Source organism: Gobio gobio (assembly GCF_949357685.1).
Source record: "Gobio gobio genome assembly, chromosome: 10".
In the NCBI taxonomy this organism is placed as follows: domain Eukaryota; kingdom Metazoa; phylum Chordata; class Actinopteri; order Cypriniformes; family Gobionidae; genus Gobio; species Gobio gobio.
Window position 1 is genome coordinate 4,152,612 of NC_137116.1, and position 13,859 is coordinate 4,166,470.

The 13,859-nt window shown below is 37.5% G+C and overlaps 1 protein-coding gene across 1 annotated transcript in view; it reads right to left on the reverse strand.

The window, feature by feature from the left end:
• antxr1a (ANTXR cell adhesion molecule 1a) overlaps positions 1 to 13,859 on the reverse strand; it is an 89,529-nt gene that overhangs the window by 64,898 nt on the left and 10,772 nt on the right. Inside the window, exons 2-9 of the mRNA XM_079827732.1 lie at positions 10,555 to 10,626; positions 9,890 to 9,961; positions 7,043 to 7,124; positions 6,749 to 6,782; positions 6,314 to 6,393; positions 2,464 to 2,532; positions 2,231 to 2,311; positions 60 to 120 (exon numbers count right to left, since the gene is read on the reverse strand). Of these exons, the coding sequence (XP_079683858.1) occupies positions 60 to 120; positions 2,231 to 2,311; positions 2,464 to 2,532; positions 6,314 to 6,393; positions 6,749 to 6,782; positions 7,043 to 7,124; positions 9,890 to 9,961; positions 10,555 to 10,626 (551 nt within the window). The remainder of the gene's footprint in view (positions 1 to 59; positions 121 to 2,230; positions 2,312 to 2,463; positions 2,533 to 6,313; positions 6,394 to 6,748; positions 6,783 to 7,042; positions 7,125 to 9,889; positions 9,962 to 10,554; positions 10,627 to 13,859) is intronic.

Here is a 13,859-nt window from a genome sequence, read left to right on the forward strand (position 1 = left end):
AAACCTTGAAGCTGTGGCTCAAACAGTTGATCTATTGAGCAGAACAGAATTGTACTCACCTCCAGCACAGATACTGGAAGGTTCTGCAGCAAGAATCTCTATGCATGATTTCTTCAAGATCTGGCGAGTACAAAGAAATTTAGCAGGTAAACATCTAGGTTAGCTGACCTAGTAAAACTAAATGACCACTCAATTCCATGTCCTTAAATTCATAAAACAAACAGTCAGCAGAGAAGACTTTTCCAGAATAAGCTTATTTTATCTTGAAGGATCCACCAATCAAATGAAGCAACACCTCTCCTGCGAGTGCCTCAACAGGACAATCCCCATGTGGCGTTTTTGTTTTGAAATGTACATCTGCTTTCTCCGTCTCTTTCCTCTCGTCCTGGAAATAGCCTTCATCAGCCACACTAGCACCTATGTGTGGCGAGACTGTTTTGATCTACATGACTACCGCCTTCCTCTGTCATCTATGGAAGTATGCTTTCAGATCCCAAGGTCCCTGCTGATTTACGACACTCTTCTCCTGAGCTTCGGCCAAGAGCTTTCAGCATGCAGCTAATTGAGAGCAGATGGAGGCCGGCTGGACTGACCCCAGTCTCGGCTCATGAAACAGTCAACCTCTGCATGGGCGAGACAAGTCTTTACCCAAATATCTCCTCTTTTCTTCCACCTTCAGAGCTAAAGAAATATAAATCATTAGCTTTCATTGCAAAAAGAAAGGACATGGTGAAGAGGCTTTGATCGTGTTTGGGCAGACTCCAGCAGACCGTGGGATCAAAGCGGTCCAGGCAGGGCATGGCAGGTCTTTGCTAGAATTCTGATACTGGAGACGATTCATTATCTTCCGACGCGACTCAATGAATATTCTTGTTTGTTATTGTACGGTTCTGTGTTCTTTTCTTCAATACTTCTGTTGTTTTTCATCAAGAGGCAGTTTTTAGGGTAATTTTTACTCAAGGGGTCAAGGTTTGGCTTGTTGGCATAGCCCTGTCATGGTGATGATGCCGTCAACGGGCAACCAGGTAAGACACAGGGCCCATGACTGATCTAAAGTATCCAGATAGAAATTTGTTGCCCATTCCCAATGGGAAAGTGGCCAAGCAACATTGCTTTGTAACATTGCCCACTAACATTGCTCAAAAAAGTTGCCCCATGTATCATCACCTTTACACCCTGCTGACCCCGCGGTAAATCTTTCTCCAGTGATGGCCATTAAATATCCTTATATGGAGTGCAAATAGCCCACCCTGTTGGCAAAGGTTATTTACACTACCTCCGCCCACTGATGCTTAGGCCAGATACAATTACTGAAGATGCTGGATTGTTGATAGTAGCAATAGTGTAGGGGCAAAGTACGTGGCAAGAAAATCGAATTTGCCTTTTGCCGAACTCGCTCTTCTCCCTTTTCCCATCACATATTAGATCGGAAAGGCATTTATTTTCAATAAAAATTGAGAAAATATTTGAAAAGTGGAAATAAAGCGTCTAATGTGTGTTTAATTAAAAAGGGTTTATCGGTTAAGGGTAGGTATAGGGAGAGTTTTATTGTCCCAATAAGGCGGCATTCATTTAATAATTATAATAAATATAATATAAACTCTATGTTAGTGTTGCATACCATTTAATGTACAACAACACTGCGGTGCAAAGAGTATCTGCCACTAATTATAAGTGTAAATAACATCTAACTACTATTTATTTCCTATTGCAAAGAAAATTCAGCTATTTTTACATACTGTAAATAGAATCTAGTGCTATTTAAACTTAGTGTAAATAGCCGCTGCCTATTTTAAATAACATACTACTGTAGGTTCTGGCAGATATTTATGACAATAGTCCAGTTAGTATTGATTGAATTCGGCAAAAAGTAATACATAGAAAGTGCATTAATGAACGATCGTGTAAAAAAATCACCTCATTAAAATGTAAAACTTATAATATAAATAATATATGAAATATATAAGAAATATTAATATAAATATGATATAAAATACCAAAATATTAAAGTGGTTACCAAAATTACAAACTTCAGTGATGAGTCATTTTTGAACCACTTTTTTTTAAAGCTGAAATTCTGACAAATTAAGTTAAAAAAAATTGAAAAAATTCTGTTACTATAATAGGCTATATTTTACCAGAATGATCAAATACAGTATGATTTTCTCACAGTAATAAATTTTTTCATAAAGAATACAATTTACTGTATTAAAACATTTACAACACTCACCGAATCAATGACACCTTGTAGAGCTTCAAAGCCGTCATTTACTGGGAAGACATGATCTTTGCTGTCAGCAATATTGGCCAGCTATGAAAAGTGAACAAATCAATTAGAAAACATATACTTGCTTAAACAAGTGCAAGTATATAAACCCCCAAGCATCATTTACAGAAACCTTATTAAACTTAAATGGCATAAGTGCCAAGATCTAGTTTTAAACCTTAAACACACACACACACCTGAGTCTCATTGAAATCCTTTACCCCTACGCAGTAGACAGAGGCACCCAGGCTGCGAGAGCGATTAGCCTGAAGGAAACACAAGAGCAGAAACACTTCAGACACCTGCAATCTATTAGCCATAAACTGCCTTATTTAGAGCTTAAGCTTTTGGCACTGACTGGCAAAGCTGAACATCAATGAGGACGCTGGGTAATTCTAATCATTAGAGATGCTGAATAACGTCTTTGTTGGTTGAAGCTGAAAGGAAAATTGGGTCAAAACATGGGGATGGGAAAACTGATGAACAGTACACTTATTATTCCAGTGAGTGTGGCTGTTTTGCTGTTATTTTTTATTCATTTGTTTACCTAAATATATAGTTCATATACGTTAATAGGTTGTAATATTGTTACCCTCTGTGTTACAGGATGATGAAGAAAAAAAGAAATGTGTGATCTAGGGATGCCAAAATTCTCAATTTAACATTGAACCGTTCGGTACGGCGTTCACAGTTCAATACGCGCTTGTAAATTGCGTTTTTTTTTCCGGTTTAGCATTTAAATAATTATCATTTGCCTCCATCCCAATACTGAACAACGCGACATACATTCACATCGCACGTTAGTGGTAGAGTTATACTCACAGAACACTATAGTTATTCACAATCACGAAAGTTCATCATTTGTATGCGTTTTAAAGCCTTGCCGGTTAAACATTTCATTCGCGTGCACTAAAAGCCTGTCAAACACGTGATTACTGGACTAAGTAGTCTTACTGCGCTAATACTGTCAAATACACACAAGGTTTACATAAACACAGTCGGTTATGTATAAAGAGAAAGTAAAATCGGCGTGTCTGTATATTAGATGCGGGCAGGTCTTAAATTGACAGCATCGCAGCCTAGTTAAACCTGTATTCATTTCTTCTGTTGAACACAGACAGTTGAATACCCGACAGTTGATGGTAGCCATTGAAATCCATATTATTATTTCCTACAATGGGGACCAGCAAGTTTGGTTTCCAACATTCTTCAAAATATATGTTATGTCCAACAGAAGAAAGAACTTTATTCAGGTTTAAACCAACTTGAGCGCGAGTAATCGATGACAGAATTTTAATTTTTGAGTGAACTGAACAAAACAGACAAAAAAACTCACACACACACAAAAACACAATTAGCTTTTGGAATGGCACGCGTTCATTTGTGTGTGCGTGTGTGTGTGAGTTTTTTTGTCTGTTTTGCACTCTGGATGTTTTAGAGATTCACGCCTTCATTGTAGAGTCCTTTTTTCTGCATCCTGGCTAATCTGTAGATTGTATGCACAAAAATACTCTGTATTTTCATATTTTTGCCAATTTCCCATTTATTTCCTATGGGGGTCATTTTTGACCCGAAGGTCCTGAGTGTGACAATTTTTTTTACGACCACTTAAGACGTTTCAAATCCTGTCCTGTTTTTGGGGTGTTCATATACCAAGTACCAATAAAGTCACCAAGTTTCAGACCATTCCAATGAAGTTACGATTTTTATAGTTTTTATAGTGGTAAAAATGTGCTATAGCATGATAAAAATGCTCAATGTGTCCACCGGATGGCACCGATCTCATTTAAAAAATTGCTTTTATGAGGCCTAGGCTTAAAGGGTTAGTTCACCCAAAACTCACCCTCATGTCCTTCGACACCCATAAGACCTCCGTTCATCTTCTGAACACAAATGAAGATATTTTAGTTGAAAGCTGATGGCTGAGAAAGGCTTCAGATAGGCCTCCATTGGCATTCAGTACATTTACACTCCCAAGACCCATAAAAGGCACTTAAAACGTCGTTACAAAGTCCATCTCACCACAGTGGCTCGACAATAATTTTACGAAGCGACGACAATAGTTTTTGTGCGCAAAAAAAAAATCAAAATAACGACTTTATTCAACCTCTTCTTGTCTTCCGAGTATGCCTCCATGACGCATGCGCGAGAATATTATGAAGGTCCTTAGTGTGACCCATAAATGAAGAACCCCAGAGGGTTAATAAAACCACAAAAGACTGAAAAGCCTTAATAGTAGCTTTAATAAGAATCAATGTATATTTTATAGTGAAGTCTATGTAGTGTTTTATTTTTACATTTATACATCAAGGGTTTTTTTTAAGTAAAGTTTTAAGTTTAAGTAAGGTTTTTCAAGTCTTTTAAGTAAAATAAAGAAAGAGTATTGCAATAAAAAAAATATTATTTCTCCTTAACCTCTTGCTGTTCCTGTCTGAATAACAAAAAACACTTGTGACAAGCCATCAGAACTGAACCGAAAACCGTGGTTAAAAAACAAACCGTGGACTAACTGTATTGTTGCATCCCTAGTGTGATCTTATTCCCAGTATGCGAATGGATTCATATGGGGCAATGATGACTCCATATGACGCCACATAAAACGCAACTTGAGTGTAATTAAAGAGAGTACACTATCACGACTATGTTTCCAAACAAGTACACTTTTAAAAGGCGCACTTTGTAATAATGTCAAATTAAAAGTTTCACTTTAAAATACATTTGAAATCATTGTATTAATAAACTTTTGTCATGCTTCAAAAGTACACTTATGTTAACTAACATACTAAAGCACATGTAAAGTACTTGATTATAATTTTTACTGTAGTGTGTTATTCAATATTTAAAGCGAACACATTTTAAATGTACTAAACTGCAACTTCGTAATTTCTAATGTGTAAAAATACATGACATACACGTTACAATAGAAATGACATTAAAGTACAAAGTTAGTTTACCATATATGTTTGCAAACACATTGTTTACTAACTTTTATGTTAGATGCGATTAAACGATTTTCATTTATGTTAGATGCGATTAATCAAGATTTGAGCATGAGTGAGTTAACGCATGCAATTCATTTGTTCAGTTTAACGCGTTAAAAATATTTAACGCAATTAACGCAGCATCCATTTCTTCTGTCATCCTTTGGCTAGAGTTACATTATATGTTTACGCTCTTATTCATGCAAATGCTTTAAAAGTAAAGTGTTTTGCTTTTACAGCCCTGACCCATCGAGGCATGGACTCCACTAGACCCCTGAAGGTGTGCTGTGGTATCTGGCACCAAGATCTTAGCAGCAGATTCTTAAAGAATGCCTCGATGGGTCAGGGCTGTTTTGGCAGCCAAACACTTTACTTTAAAGCAAGTTTGCGAGGTGGGGCCTCCGTGGATCGGACGTGTTTGTTCAGCACAACTGACAGATGCTCGATTGGATTGAGATCTGGGAAATTTGGAGGCCAAGTCACCACCTCAAACTCGTTGTTGTGCTCCTCAAACCACTCCTGAAAAATGTTTGCTTTGTGGCAGAGTGCATTATGCTGCTGAAAGAGGCCACAGCCACCAGGGAATATTGTTTCCATGAAAGGGTGTACAAAGGGTGTCAGCAACAATGCTTAGGTAGGTGGCACGTGTCAAAGTAACATCCACATGGATGGCCAGACCAAAGATTTCCCAGCAGAACATTGCCCAAAGCATCACACAGCCTCCGCCGGCTTGCCTTCTTCCCATAGTGCATCCTGGTGCCATGTGTTCCCCAGATAAGCAACGCAGACGCACCCGGCCATCCACGTGATGTCAAAGAAAATGTGATTCATCAGACCAGGCCACCTTCTTCCATTGCTCCGTGGTCCAGTTCTGATGCTCACGAGCCCACTGTTGCTGCTTTTGGCGGTGGACAGGGGTCAGCATGGGCACCCTGACTGATCTGCGGCTATGCAGCCCCATACGCAAAAAAAATGCGATGCACTGTGTATTCTGACCCCTTTCTATCAGAACCAGCATTAACTTCTTGAGCAAATAGAGCTACAGTCCTTCCTTCATCATTCTTACCTCTCTCTCAGCGTAAAAGAAGAGATCTTCATGCAGTTCCCCGTCTGTGAGGGCGATGATGACACTGGCTGTGCGGTATCCTTCACAGAGACACAACGTTTTTTCACGTTTGTAACTTGGATCATTTTTTTTTTACTGTTTTAGAGCAGGAACATGCAACATGCTGAAACTAGCAAGCAAGTTATTTTGATATCTAAAAGAACAATATGAGGGGAATAAACAGTAAATGTGCTGAATCGAAACAGCCAAAACCAGCTAAATTAGTTAAGGTTGACCGGTATAAGGTGTGTTTTGGGTTTTAGCATGGAAACACTATAGTCTACCTGCTACTATAGCCAGTTTAACTATCTTCTGTCAGTTATATAAAACCAATTAGAAAAAAAATGGTCTAAACAGTTTTTTCTTTAAGCAAAATAGTGTTTTAAATTGACCTACCCTCAGAGTTACCATAGTAAATCTGTTCGCTTGCCTAGTAGTAAGAAAAAAAGCAAAGAAAAACATCATAAATATTGTAATCTCAGGCAGATCAAACAACATTCACAGCGACTGGTTATTTCACTGAAACAACGGAATAAATTTAGCCCACTGGAAACATCATTTAAAAACATTTATTATTTTTTTAGGTCCATCAGTCTGAATACAGGCCAAACATAACCTCTGTAAAGACTAGTTAGAGCTATTTGTCATAGCTGGATGGGAAGTACTTCCAAGCCAAAATTGCTCACTCACCCTCTGAATGCCTTCATGCATAAAAGTGTCTCCACCTGGCCGGACATTTTTGAGTTCCTCCAAACCCTTACGAATTTGGTCCCTGACATTTGCACACAATGAAAGAGAGACAAAAAATACATCATGGCCAATTAATAATTAAATCATTAAATTACAGAACACTATACGCCAAAAGTTTGTCATAATAAAGATAATATTGTGAAACAGTAATATTGTGAAATTTTACTAAAATAGTTTTCTATTTGAATATACGTATTTTAAATTTGATATTTATTCCTGTAATCAAAGCTGAATTTTCAGCATCATTACTCCAGTCTTCATTCTAATATGATGATGTGCTGCTCAAGAAACATGTCTTTATTATTATCAATGTTGAAAAGTTTTGCTGCTTAATATTTTTGTGAAAATCGCAAAAGTTTGGGGTAGGGTGTTTTTTTTATTTTTATTAATTTATTAGGACACATTAGACACAACAAGGACACCTTAAAACAATTCAATTATCTAAAGTCACAGTACACATGTATAACGTTGCAAAAAAGTTATATTTAAAATAAGTGCTGTTCATTGAACTTTCTATTCATCAAAGAATCTTGAAAAAAAATTATTACCGTTTCCACAAAAATATTAAGCAGCAAAAACTAATAAACATTGATAATAAATAAAGCTGCAAGCAGCAATTAATGGGCCAAGCACAAAGAACATGATAAGTCATGCCAACATGACTGGGAGCATCAGACCAACTGCAACAATGAGCAATTCAAGACATATTAAGACCATTTTAGGTAAAATGGTTGAAAAAGTACAAACACTAGTAATTTGATTGAATGGTTTATCACTTTTGACCAATAAGTGGCGCTGTTACGAAATTGATGTGGTGTAGTAAGATGACAATGACATACGCCAAGTTTGGTGTCAATATGCCAAAGCATTGCAGAGATACAGCCTCAAAAGTTGTTTTGGCATCATGCCATCAAATTTGTTTGAAACCATTTTATCTATTAATACGAAATCCATAACTTTTTGCCAGCATGGTCTGAAGGTGATACGATTCAATTTTGGGGACAATCGGACAAATGGTCTAGGAGGATTTAGAAAAAGTAGGTTTTGAAAGAAATTCAAAATGGCGGACAGGAAGTTTGGTCGACTATGGCAAAGTTGGTATCTGTGTTCTCAGCATGACCCAAGGGATCTAATAAGACCAGTTTCATTACAATAGGCAAAGCTAATTAAAAGGTATGGTTACTAGCATTTTTGGAAATGCGCTGCCCAAAACAGTTTGAGCACCTTCAGGGCATGGTGTTGAAGACACACACAGAGTTTTGTAACGATACGCCAATGTGTTCGTAAAACAAAGCATTTTACGACAAGTTAAAAATGGCCGTGGTACATTAAATTTGACGCCTGACAAGTGACAGCAGCACTAATTATCTGCAAAATATTTGTGCTTATAATGGCATGCATAGTGTGATGGCCTGCGACAATATTTTATTTAAGTTTAAAAACATTGCCAGTGCCGTGCTGACTCTTTATGAATGAAATGCACAGAAGATGGCGCTGTTTGACAAATCAAATGACAGTAGCATCAGTACCGCCCACATTTAGAATGAAATAGAGTGGTGCAGGTATTACATCACTTTGTAGGCCAAAACGCGGACGCGAATTAGCATTTTAGCACTTCAATGTTTTTTTTTTAATAGGATTTTGATTAAATGCCTGAAGTAAGGTGTGGCGAATACAACCTCAAGACACTTTTCACATTTTATTCTACGACATAAACTACATCAGTATTACCCCACTCGTGCTTTTTTGAAGCGGTTACGTGTCTTGACAAAGGCGGTTGCAAACAAGTGGCTAAATGGACTACAGAGGCTGTCGGGGATATTAAACATCATTATGCCAAACAAGTAAACTCAGTCCGCTTTTACAGCCTCATTATGCTCATAATTGTGCTCTTATGACTACTTTAACTCAAACTTTCTGGGAAAATGTTTTGAGATAAAAACTGAAAGAGTTGTTTGAAGCTTAGCGATGGTGACGTTGAAGTTGAGTGACCGTGGTGTAGTCCTGTTTATAGCCTACCTTTAGCTTTTTACTTCTGGCGACTGCATTTAGGCTTCAAAATTCATCAAAGTTGTGCTTAGCTGTGAAAATTATCTTGATGGATAAAACGTGTAAGTATCATATAACTTTTGTTGATCACAGAGCTTGTTTTTTGCGATAATCCAAAAGCCTATAGGAAAATCCTATTAGGTTTTTTTCGAGGGAACCAGCGTGATGCTACCTACCGATTGGCCTAGAAAGTGACGTCTTACCTGCACCACTCTATACTCAAGCCATAAACTGATTTGTAAACTACAAACAAAAAAAGAAGTATCAAAACGAAATCTTGTTTTCCAAAAAAAAATATTCAATTTATCATTATTCCTTTTCAAATAGGAAATGAACACTGACCACAATTTATACCATGAATAATGTTCATTTGCACTGACAATCTTTGACAAACCAACACTTCTCTGGACTCATGGAAAAGCATTTTTGGCATTGGCAGTCCACAAAAGTGACATTTCTTAAGTATTTGTGAGCCGAATGCTGAAGTCATAGAAGTGCTGTTTTGAGGATTGAAGACGATCGCCAAGACCAGGGAATGTTCACAGCCGATCTGTCGCTCTTTGTGGGTCATTAACTGTCACAATCGATTCTCACAGATTTGGCCTTCATTGGTAACAGAAGTGTAAAACTTCTGTTGGCTCAAATTCATACTATGGTCAAAAACCCTTCCAGACTGCAATACATTTGTGCAAACGGCTGGAGATAAACAGGTAAATAACGAAGATAAAGTTTACTCACCTGTCTTCTGTAAGCTGCATCAAAATCTTGCCCTGATCGGAGAATACAATGAAGGACATCCGCAACTGTGGGCTATATGCAATAACAAATTATAATGTATATTTGACTAATATATACACATTTCAGATGAACTGTAGTTTGATTAAAATGAGATTTCCACTATTTTGAAATAACTGAAATAGTGTATTATAGGTTTCAAGGCATATTTGTTAACACTTTATTTCAATGGTCCACTTTAGACATTGATTCTACTAAGTAACTTTGTACTACATGCAAACTACTAGTCATAGTAGACACTTTAATTTGATGCTCCCCAAACAGACATTCTACTCATTATAAGTAACTTTGCAAGTACATGTCAACAAACCCTGACCTAACAGCCCACTACAGTCTAGTAATACAGAGAGTTAGTTGACATTGCAAAGTTACTTATAGTTAGTAGAATGGCTAAAGTGTACTATCAAAATAAAGCGTAACCAATTCATTAATTTACATAACTTTTATCAAGCCAACTAGAAATTATAGATGCAACTAGTCACTAAATATCTTTAGTTTAACATGTTTTTAGAGAGGTGGTGTTTGTTCAGGGAATTTTTCATCCACATATACAGTTTACAGTATAGTAGAAAAAAGTATGCACACGCACACATTTTGTCTTTGCCTACCTTATGAACTTATGGGCCAGATGTTCCACAAAGTTATATATTTCATTCCAGTGATGCTGCACACTTCCTGATCTGCAGGGTGAAACAGACAAATTGGACACTTACAGTCGAACATCAAGGGGGCAATAAAGATTCACACGCTGAGAAGAATAGCCAAAGTTTGAGATTTACAACTGTGTGAATAAGATAGGATTTTTTTTAAAGCAGCAGTTCAAAAACTACATTGACACATTTTTATCCTCCTCAGAGGGAAATCGTTCAAGTATCCAGCATCCTCCCGGAGCAGCTGTCTGAATGAGTGTGATGCCAGCTGTTAATACTCCATTGACTTTGAATTAAGCCAAAGATCAGCTTTCAAGATCCTTACATATTACAGTAGTAATGCATTGAAACCTCACATTGGAATCTGACTTTGAAATTCAACTTAAATACTGTTGTGAACTTTTATCTTCTAAAGTGTAGGAAACTCAGAAGATGAAGACCAGGAGACTTCGGGATCAAACAGAAGTTATTCTTTTAATATTCAGTCTAACTTAACAGTACAAAATAATGCAATTTATCTACATTTCAGGAGGAGGGATTATACAGCAGGGGAGGAGACATTCAAACAAAGGAATGCATAGGTTGTGTAGGTAAAAGACACACCTTAGACATAACGGAGTGACCTGTCCTAATTCAATCAGCATAACAGTGTCATTCAAATGCATAGATGCTAATCCAATCACTCAGACAATATTGCTCTAAACTTGTCATGTTAAATAGTCAGGAAGTGCATAAAGACAAAATACTTAATGTCTAAAACACTTACACGGCCTGACGTAATCTCCTTAGAATTTCCTCAAGTTTACTTCAAAATGTAAAACACAAATATAGATAATGTTTTCAGTTATATTATTTTACATTGGAACCTAGATATAACAATGTATACATTTGTAATCTTACAATACCTCAAATAAGGTAATATAGGGGAGGATGCCCCCCTTAAGAACAATGTGCATTTACTCTTAAATAATAACATATTTAAAAGATGTAACATTTATAAATAAGTTTAGAATGTGAAGGATAATGCTGCATCAGCCAATGTGTTATTAATGGAAATAGAAACATTTGCTAAATTATTCAAAGACTATTGGGGTAAGATGGCTTCCTAACTGGGTCAAGAAGCCCCTAAGGCTAAAAAATTACAAAATGTATAAATTACTTTTGATATCATTCGTATAAATATTTATTTAAAGAGTCATTAATGTAACTAATACTATTTCAACTATTCTATTTAAAATAGTCTTTTGACAATTTAGTTGAATAATTGAATAACCGGTGACAAAGCAGAATCCTATTAAAAGAGTGTCAAGTCTGTGTTTGGGTTTGATTTCATATTCATGTTTTCTTGTCTTTTTATTTTGAAGTTTGTCATAGTCATTTTTCTTGCTCATGTCATGTGATTCCCTGATCCGCTCATGTGATCTTGGGCCTGTCCAAATACCACCACTTGAGAGTAAATGCGCAAGACTGTCCCAGGTCTTAAAAACGGCAAAGCTCAGTGCCTTTAATGCACACTAAACCCACGCAATCCGAAGCGGTATTTGAGGCTAAATGCATCCCATCATGCATTGTGTTCAGTATCTCATATTCCCTGATATTGCAAAATATACACTACGTATATTGCCAAAAGTATTGGGACGCCTGCCTATACATGCACATGAACTTTAATAATAACATTTCATTCTTAATCTCTAGGGTCTCCAAATCATTGAATTCAGGTGTTCCAATCACTTCCATGGCGAAAGGTGTATAAAATCAAGCACATAGGCATGCAGACGCTTCTACAAACATTTGTGAAAGAATGGGTCGGTCTCAGGAGCTCAGTGAATTCAAGCGTGGTACCGTAATAGGTTGTCACCTGTGCAATAAGTCCATTCATGAAATTTCCTCACTAGTAAATATTCCACGGTCAACTGTTAGTGGTATTATTACAAAGTGGAAGCAGTTGGGAACAACAGCAACTCAGCCACGAAGTGGTAGGCTATGTTAAATCCCAGAGCAGGGTCAGCGCATGCTGAGGCACACAGTGTGCAGAAGTCGCCAACTTTCTGCAGAGTCAATAGCTACAAACTTCATCTGGTCTTCATATTAGCTCAAGAACAGTGTGTAGAGAGCTTCATGGAATGGGTTTCCATGGCCGAGCAGCTGCATCCAAGCCTTACATCACCAAGTGCAATGCAAAGCGTCAGATGCAGTGGTGTAAAGCACGCCGCCACTGGACTCTAGAGCAGTGGAGAGGTGTTCTCTGGAGTGACAAATCACGCTTCTCTGTCTGGCAATCCGATAGACGAGTCTGGGTTTGGCGGTTGCCAGGAGAATGTTACTTGCCTGACTGCATTGTGTCAAGTGTAAAGTTTGCTGGAGGGGGGATTATGATGTGGGGTTGTTTTTCAGGGGTTGGGCTTGGCCCCTTAGTTCCAGTGAAAGGAACTCTTAATGCTTCAGCAAGCCAAGACATTTTGGACAATTTCATGCTCCCAACTTAGTGGGAACAGTTTGGGGATGGCCCCTTCCTGTTCCAACATGACTGCGCACCAGTGCACAAAGCAAGGTCCATAAAGACATAGATGAGCGAGTTTGGTGTAGAGGAACTTGACTATCCTGACCTCAACCCGATAGAACACCTCTGGGATGAATTAGAGTGGAGACTGCGAGCCAGGTCTTCTCGTGCAACATCTGTGCCTGACCTCACAAATGCGCTTCTAGAAGAAGGGTCAAAAATTCCCATAAAAACACTCCTAGACCTTGTGGCAAGCCTTCCCAGAAGAGTTGAAGCTGTTATAGCAGCAAAGGGTGGGCCAACTCCATATTAAACCCTACGGATTAAGAATGGGATGTCATTAAAGTTGTAAAGGCAGACATCCCAAAACTTTTGGCAATATAGTGTATGTCGAGGAAGACAAATAAGTTAAAGTAATTTACAAGTAAGTTTAATTAATGAAATATTACATTTAATTTGGTATAGCAAAACTATATTGGTGCAAAGATGAGTGTATTTTGTACAGCATTTGCAACTGCTTTTTATCACTTAATTAGAAGCACCACAATTAATAAATTGCTTTTTGTTACATACTTCTTACTACTGACCAGACGTTTTTATTTTGAGGTTAAATATCAGACAGCTGTTGATGCAGTGTAAACAGTGCAGCGTTTCCTAGTTCTATGGCAGAATTTACACTATGTCAACAGCATAAAAGTCTGACACAGACTAGAAGAAATTGTTTAATAAAGTCCTTCTTTTATTTGTTTTTAGTGCACAAAAA